General features: G+C 33.5%; 1 protein-coding gene across 1 annotated transcript in view; it reads left to right on the top strand.

The window, feature by feature from the left end:
- The window catches only part of LOC125027594, a 6,289-nt gene extending 1,091 nt beyond the window's left edge, over window positions 1–5,198 (top strand). The window contains exon 2 of the mRNA XM_047616706.1: window positions 3,674–5,198. Coding sequence (XP_047472662.1) covers window positions 3,674–4,426 — 753 coding nt within the window. The 3' untranslated portion in view covers window positions 4,427–5,198. The remainder of the gene's footprint in view (window positions 1–3,673) is intronic.
- Window positions 5,199–10,000: the final 4,802 nt, after the last annotated feature.

Raw genomic sequence — 10,000 nt, 5'->3', positions numbered from 1 at the left:
ACGTTAATATTGTCATGATCATAATATTCATTACCATTATTATTATGTATTTCCATTATCCTTATCATTATCACCATCATCGCAAACATAATACATTTATACCTTTCGTACATTCACACACATGCAAACCTACACAAAAGGACTTTCACAGATACAAATGCTCCCACAGATACCAATGCTGAGAAATGAGACGCAACAAACATTCATTCTCCTTCAGCAGATGCAAGCACGAAACCTGCTAAACCACTCTGTTCATCAATGGCTTAGTAGGTGGCTTGGCGGTTCTGAAGGGCGCGGCGCTGGTCGGTTACGCGGTGGAGCGTCACCAGCGTTACAACAGGGGACACTCCCATGGCCGTTCTCACTATCACGGAGGCTATAACGGGAGAAGGCACTATCGCTACGGCCGCTCTGCCCACAAATGATGGTCCCCCAAAGATTGATAAAATGCTCCTTGGTAATGGAATGCCTCGACATGTTAAAATGTTGCCCCTAGTTGAGATGCCCCGAATTCCTGAAATGGTGCTTGATAATGGAATGCCCCTAGTTGAGATGCCCCAAATTGATGAAATGGCCATAGAAGAACTGGTGCCCCTAATTATGGAATAATCGATATACAGTATTGAGATCGGTAGCTATGTATTAGGAAAATATATATATTCCGTTATTATTCATGTTATCCTTTCACTAATAATTATTTTTATTTTTCTTAAAATAAAATCTACATCACGAAACCATGTGTATATATGTGTGGGGGAGGGGGGGTGGCCGGTCCCGGCTACAGAGTATGTGTGAGAGAGGGAGAATGCACCAGTGTATGTTTATAAAAGGGTAATACTTGTGTCATTATCTTCCCCGCTATAAATATATGAATATATATATGTAGATAAATATATATATATATATATGAATATACATATATATATATGCATATATATATGAATATACATATATATACATATATACATATATATACATATATATGTGTATATATATGTAGAAAGATTGGGAGAGAGGGAAATGAAGAGATTAAGAGATAGTGTGTAAATGTATTAGTGCGTAAAAGGGAGTTTATGCTTGTGTCTTTGCGTATAGGTATAAACACAACCGCAGAGTAACGTGTAATAAAAACAGCTTTGATAATGAGTATAATATAAATAATAATATTAATGATGATGACAATCATGATGACGTTAATAATAATAGTAATAACAACAATAATAGTAATAGTAATAATTATAATAACAATGATAATAATGATGATATTAATAACAGTAATAATAGTTATAATGATTATCATATATTCTATAAATATTATCATTATTATCATTATCACTATTATCGTTATGATAATAATAATAATAATAATAATAATAATAATATGATAATAATGATAATGATAATAATAATAATATCACTAATAATACAATAAAAATGATAATAATTATGATAATTATATTCATAGCAATCATAAATGATGGTGATAATATTAACGATGAATATAATAATAATAATGAAAATAATGATTATAACAATTATGATAATAATAATGATAATAATGATGATAATAACAATAATAGCAATTATAATATAATGACTGCTATTGTTACTCTTATTATTACTATTATCGATAATGATAACAAAAAAAACAAAATAATGATAATGATAATATTCATAGTAATAATAATAAGAAAAGTAACAGTGATAATAATAATAATAATGATGGTAATAATTATAATGGTAATAATAATAATTATAATAATGGTAGTGATGATATTGAAAATGATGATAATAATGATAACAATAATAATGGTATTAACAATCATAATAATGATGATGATTTTGATGAGGATAATAATAATGATTATGATAATAATAATCATTATGATAATGGCAATAATAATAACAATAAGAATGAATATGATAGTAAGAACAATAACAGTGACAATGATAAATGAATTATGATAATGGTAATAAATAATAACTGATCATAATAATGATAATAATGATAGTAGTGACATTTGTAATATTAATGATAATGAAACAATAATAATGGTAATAACAGATTATGATAATAATTACATTCATTGTAATGATAATGAAAATAATAATAACAAAAGTAATAGCAATGACAATAATAGCGAACATAACATAGCGTAATGAGAGTAATAATGATGATAATAGTATCAACAATAACAATGAGAATGAGAAAGATGATAATGATCAAGATAGTAATGATAATAATGATACTGACATTTCATAATGCAAATCATTCCAGAAATATATTTATCTTTAGAACACCCGTTCGTATAAACTTACTCCATCATCACAATTTCCTCAAACCACAAAAGCAAATAATTAGTTTCCCCCTCCCTCTGGTGCCTCTCTCCCCACCCCCCTTCCACCCACCCCCAACTCCTGCATTCCTTGCCTGTTCCATTGCGAGTCTGCAAGGGAGCCGGGGGGGGGGGGGGAGAGGGGTGAGGGGGGAGGGAAAGAGGAAGGAGGGGGGGATAGGAGAAGGATTCACTAGAAGTTTTCGAGGACTCCCCCCCCCCCCCTTCCAGCCCCTTGTCTGTGTCAGCGTCGAGCACAGAGTATATAATGGGACGTTGAGACGCAACTCTAAGCAGTTCTTGCGGTGTAGTCCCGAAGGCAAAGTAAGAGCGATCATAGGCATCTTGTCAGGAGAGTGGGACTTTTCGTGCTCGTATACAACCATATATATATGTGTGTGTGTGTGTGTGTGCTCACATATATACACACATATAGTGTGCATATATATACATATAATTATAATGATAATAACAATTGCAGAATGGCAAGGAATATTTTTCAGTGTAGATTCTGCCATATAAGCCTTTAAGATCAATGGAATGCTAGTGGGCACATCTCTACTTGTATTTTATTACATAATTAGCTAAGCAAAGGATGTAAAATGTGAAGAAACCTGAGACAATAATTCTTGACTCGTGAGCTTAGTTGCTTGACTATTAATGGAAAATATGCCATGTGCTGTTCGAGCGTCTTCTCTGTAGCGCATAAAAGTATTTTCCGACGGAATATAAGCTGGTGTTAGTTCGCTAGATGTAGGAAAGTAAGGAAAATCAAAACAATATTTAGTTCTTAAACTATTTTATTTACACATTCGCCATTGTTGATAGTTAATTTCTACCATACACTCATTATCAATATTATCCGTGTGCTAACAGTGATACAAAATGATAACTAATAGACATGATACACAAGCAAAATTATTATCAATATGATTGTAACGGTCATAATGCCAATTCATTATTTTTTTCTAATATAGTTAAAACATAGTTTTTATTATATTGGTCATTTTTATTTTCGCTGACATTTTTATATCATCATTATGCCATCATCACTATAATAATCAATAAGTGTCATTATCTATCAACAGCAGTATCATTATTATTCTATCATCACCGTTATAAGCTTGTTATATGATGATCATGATAATCAGCGTTATTGTTATTACTGATTTCCATCTTTATCGGTATCATTACTACCATCATCGCAAATATATTTCGTCTTTCGTACATTCACACAGTCAAACCCACACAAATGGACTTGCACAGACATAAATGCACCCACAGATACCGATGGTGAGAAATGAGACTCAACAAACACTATCATTCTCCTTCGGCAGATGCACGCACGAAACCTCCCTCTTGTGCTCCTGCTGGCGTGTTGGGCCGTTGCGTCCTCCGAAGCCTCTCTTTCCATCGGTGGCTTAGTAGGTGGCTTGGCGATTCTGAAGGGCGCGGCGCTTGTCAGTTACGCAGTGGGGCGTCACCAGCGATACAACAGGGGACATTACCATGGTCGTTCTCACTATCACGGAGGCTATAACGGAAGAAGTCACTATCGCTACGGCCGCTCCGTCGATCCCGACACCGAAGCAAACGCTGATGAAGGCAAGAACTTGCTCCTGTCCACCGTGGGGCAGCTCGACCCCGACGGATGCATCCTCAAAATGCTCTGCCACCTCCAAACAATGAGTCACTCCACCCTCACGCCAGAGGAGAACCTCCTCGTCGACATGTTCTCCAACAAAACCGAGACCATGTCCTCCTACAACGCCGCCTTCGTTTACGCCACGGACGTCGGCACCAAGACCCGCGACCCGTCCGTCTGCAACGGACTCTTCCCCAAATGTTCCCTCAGGGAAGAGCAGCTGAGCGGCCTCCTTCGGAGAGTCTGGGGCTGCGCCTCAGACCTCTTCCGAGAAGATGCTGAGCGTGATGACTTCAGTGCCACTCCGTCTATGGAACAACCCGTGGTCGAGCAACGACCTGTCGACGAGGAGCCCCAAGAGGAACAACAAACCTTGGATGAAGATGAGCTGCCCCGAAATGACAAAATGTCCATGGAAGAACTGGTGGCTCTAATTATGGAATAAACAGTATAAGTAATTACAAAAGATCGGTAGTTATGTATTAGGACAATATATTCAAAGAAACTAATTACCGAAATCAGCTGTTATTATTGGTATCCAGTCAGTTTATATACATATGTTTATATAATGAAATACTCATTGCAAAACGCATGTGTATATGCGTGGTCGAGGAACGGCCTGTTGATGAGGAGCCCCGAGAAGAACAACAAACCTTGGATGAAGATGACTTGCCCCGAAATGACAGAATGTCCATGGAAGAACTGGTGGCCCTGATAATGGAATAAATATTATGTGATTACATAAGATCGATAGTTATGTATTAGGACAATATATTCAAAGGAATTAATTACCTAAATCAGTTATTTTTGGTATGCTGTCAGTTTTTTATATGAATGTATCTAATGAAATATTACAAAACCCATGCATAAATGTGCGTTGATGTGCGGTTGTGCCTACGAGTGGGTATGTGGGAGAGAGAGAAACAGAAACGTAGGTGAGAGAAATAAGAGAGAGAAAGAGCGTGTGTGTGAATGTATATGTAAGAGGCTGTTTGTCCATGTGTCTTTGCATGTAGGTTGGTCTGTTTGTAAGAGTATTCAGCGGTTCTTTATAAACACAGGCATTTTGTCCTCGCCAACAAGTTCACCATACCGTAGTGATAAGGATAATTACACAGCAATGTTTCACTAGCACCAGGAAGTCAACAGGCTCTCTTCGAAGGAACAGTATTTCCAACACGCTTGTATTCATATACATTTATGAATTATATACATGTATATCTGTATATGTATATATACGCATATATATATGTGTACACTTACACATAGCAAACACACGCACATTGTGTATATATACATGTATGTATATAAATACGTTATAGACACGATATGTATATATACACATATATGTATATATACGTATATACTGTATATGTATACATATACTTATATATGCAAACGCACACACACAAGACGCATGTAAATATTTATGAATATATACATATGTATATATATATATATATATATATATATATATATAATATATATATATATATATATATATATATGTTTGTGTTTATGCCTGAATATTTAATAAATATATACTTCATAAATTTCCTCTCCCTCCTTTCCGCCTAATTTATAGTACTAATGATAACAACAGCAATGATAATAATAATAATAATAATAACAACAAAAAATAATGATAATGAGAATAATAAAAATAATAACTTTGATAAGAATGGCAGCAATAATAGTAGTAATAATGATAATGATAATAATGATAATATGATAATAATGATAATGATAATATGAATAAGAATCGTAGTAATAATAATAATATAAATAATAAAAAGGATAATAGTATTAATTATATAATAATAGTAATGATGATAATAATAGTAATGACAATAATAATAATAATAATAATAACAATAATAATAATGATAATAGTGAAGATGATAATAATAATTATTTAATGATAATGATAATGATAAAAATAATAATGATAATAATAATAACAATAATAATAATGATAATAGTGAAGATAATAATAATAATAATGACAATGTCAATGATAATGATAATAAGGAAAAGAAAGAGTAATAGAGTAACAATGATAATGATAATAAGAATAATAATAGTGAGGATAATAATAATGATAGTAAATATCATGAGGACAAATATAATGATAATAACAATGGCAATAACAATAACAACAATAATACTAATAATAATGATGATCATAATTATACTAAAAGTATTAAAACAATACAACCATAACAAATGATAATGATAGTAATGATAATAATGATTATGATAACAATAATGACAGTAATGATAATATTAATGGTAATAAAAATGACAATAATGACAGCAATGATAATAATAATAATAATGATAATAGTGATAATGATGACAATAATAATGGTAAAAATAAGAATTATTAATAGCAACACTAAATATAACAGTGTTATCGCCAAAAAAAAACAAAAACAAATATGATAGTGATAACAATAATAGCGATAATAAATATCAGTGAATATAATAGTAATTGTAGCAATTATAATATCCATGAAAATGATTCTAGTAATACTAATCTTAATAATGATACTAACAATAATAACAATAATAGATACAATGATAATAACAATAATAGCAGTAGTAGTAATGATGATTATGATAATAACGATTTTAATATTACTGATAAAGATAATATCAATATTTATGACAATAATGATAATAACAGTAACAACAAAAATGATGATGACAATGCTGATAATAATAAAGATAATGATAATGATAACGATAATAAAGCCAATAATGATAATAACAATGATGATAATGATATTAATGATAACAATGATGATAATGATATTAATGATAACAATGATGATAATGATATTAATGATAACAATGATGATAATGATATTAATGATAATAACAATGATGATAATGATAAAGATAACAATAATAATAATAATAATAATAATAATAGTAATACTAATATTGATAATTGTAATAAAACTAACTATGATAATAATATATATAAATCAAGATCATGTGTTAGTGTAAATACATTCCAATACCATTATTTTCTCATAAGACAATAATTGCCTGTTCCCCATTGCGAGTCTGCAAGGGAGCCGTAGGGAGAGGGGATGGGAGGGAGAGAGAATGGGGAGGGGAAGAGGAGGGAAGACGAAAAGGGGAAGGAGGGGGTTGAAAGGAGTTCCCAGACCCCCCCCCCCCCCCACCCTCCCTTTTACATCTTACATAAAGGAACATTGAGGCGCAATTCTGAGCAGTTCTTGCGGTGCGGTTCCAAAATCAAGGTAGGGACGATCTCATTGTGTGCGTTTTTTAAAGTCTCAGTAAACGTCATTTTTCGTTCTTACATATATCTATACATACATACACACATATATTCATATATATATATATATATATATATATTCACTTACATGTATGTGTATATATACATATATGTGTATATATATATACGTAAACATGTATATATATGCATATATACATCACCGATTTGGAACTATTTGCAGGCTGTTGTGGATGTCCTTACGTGTCCTTAGGAATCCTCTGTCCACAAAAGCGATTTGAAAAATCTTGTAACAATTTACCTTTCACTAAATAAAATCACGTAAATGAAACGATACTTCCTTTAAGAAATGCAATGACATTTTTTTATGTGTCAGTGGGGTGTATCCAACTATTCACTTCGCAAACTTGTGCCAGCTCGTAGCAAGGTTTTGATAACTCCATTTACACAAGTCAGCTCGTGTTACTTGTGACAGTCTATGTTACGTTTGTCAAGGCGTGTCAGTTCATATCAGCTGCGGATACATGGATTTAGAACATATTGAAAATCTAGACATACTTTCAGTGTTTAAACCTTTTACTCGTAAATTCGTTATCGTTAATACCTTATTCCTATTATATAGTTACTATGTATATCATCATCAATGTGCTAACACTGTTAAGAAGAATATAACTAGTGTGCGTGATGCTCAATGCCATGCTAACACAGATGTTAACAATAATAGATTGTATTTCTAACACTTATACAATTTGCACACACACAAATGCACCAACAAGTACATATGCTTAGAAATGAGAGGCAACAAACACTATCATTCTCATTCGGCAGATGCAGGCACGAAACCTCTCTCTAGTGCTCTTGCTGGTGTGTTGGGCCGTTGCGTCCTGCGAAGCCTCTCTGTCCATTGGTGGCTTAGTGGGTGGCTTGGCGGTTGAGATACAACTAGGGACACTACCACGGCCGTTCTCACTATCACGGAGGCTATAATGGGAGAAGGCACTATCGCTACGGCCGCTCCGTCGATCCCGACACCGACGAAAACGCTGATGAAGGCAAGAACTTGCTCCTGTCCACCGTGGGGCAGCTTGACCCCGATGGAAGCATCCTCAAAATGCTCTGCCACCTCCAGACGAGGAGTCCCTACAGCCTCATGCCAAAGGAGAACATCCTCGTCGACAAGTTTTCCAACAACACCGAGACTATGTCCTCCTACAACGCCGCCTTCGTCTACGCCACGGACGTTGGCACCAAGACCCGTGACACGTCCGTGCAACGGACTCTTCCCTAAATGTTCCCTTAGGGAAGAACAGCTGAGCGGCCTCCTTCGGAGAGTCTGGGGCTGCGCTTCTAACCTCTTCCGAGAAGACGTAGATCGTAAGGAGGAACAACCCGTGGGCGAAGAGCAGCACATAGTCGATGACGAAGAATTGCCCACAAACAATCGACTGCCCCGAGATAACGAAATGTCCATGGAAGAAATGGTGGCTCTAATAATGGAATAATAAATTTATTAGGGCAAGATATTCAAAGAAATAAACTACTGAACTCAATTGTTACTCTTGCTATCATTTCAGTTGTGGTTTTTTTTATTTTTTTATTAATAAACAAATCATTACAAAACCAATGAATATGGGTATGTGGGTGTGCGGCCGTACCTGCGACTGGGTATGTGAGATATACTGAAATAGGAATATATAGAGTGGGAGAGAGGGAGTGGAAAAGAGAGAAAAAAAAAAGAGAGCGTGAGTATGAATGAGAGGTGCTTGTATCTTAGCGTGTAGGTTGGTCTGTTTGTGAGTATTCGATAGTCACCATACCAGAATGATAAAGGTAATTACAAACGCAGGCAAGTTTTCACTAGCAGCAAGAACCAGCAGCACTTGGCTAGTGGCGCCACACTTTGAAAGTTAATAGGCTCTCACTTAAGATACAGGATATACAACATGAGAAGACGTATTTGTGCGTATGTATGTCTATATATATATATAAATATATATAGTGTGTATGTGTGTGTGTGTGTGTAATATATATGCGTGTATGTGTTTGTATACACATAGATAGACACATATAGATAGAAAGATAGACAGTTATATATCTATCCAGTCTAGAAATACCCATATTTCATAATTGCTCCTAACACATGAACCAGAGCGAAAAGGAAATGATCCTCTGTAACTGGCAATTTGGTTTCTTATTGTTCAGTAAAAAAAGTAGAAATGGAAGGACATTTCGTTCATCTTGTTTCTAATATTCGTTCGTTTCTGTTTTCTACTCTATATGTGTATCTTAAGTGTATATCTATCTATCCATAATGATAATGAAAATGATGGTTATGATGATAATTAAGGATGACAAAATAATAACAATAATGATAGAAATTGTAATATTGCTAGTAATAACAATAATGATGATAATAATAATAATGCTGACGATAATGATAATGATGGAAATGAGATTAATTGAATAAATAATGATAAGAATAGCAGTAATAACAGTGATATTAATGATAGTGATAATACTTCTACTGATGATAATGGTAATGGTAATATAATGATGATATTAATAATGATAATAAAAATGATAATAATGTTAATAGTAATGATAATAACGTTGAGGGTAATAACAGTTATAATAGTAATAATAATACTAATGATAATAATACTGATGATAATAGAAATAATCATGATAATGATAATAATAGTAATACCGTAATAATGTAATCGTTATAATAATAATAATAATGAT

The sequence above is a fragment of the Penaeus chinensis genome, chromosome 7 (assembly GCF_019202785.1).
Source record: "Penaeus chinensis breed Huanghai No. 1 chromosome 7, ASM1920278v2, whole genome shotgun sequence".
Classification (NCBI taxonomy): domain Eukaryota; kingdom Metazoa; phylum Arthropoda; class Malacostraca; order Decapoda; family Penaeidae; genus Penaeus; species Penaeus chinensis.
This window is presented reverse-complemented; position numbering and strand designations above follow the sequence as displayed.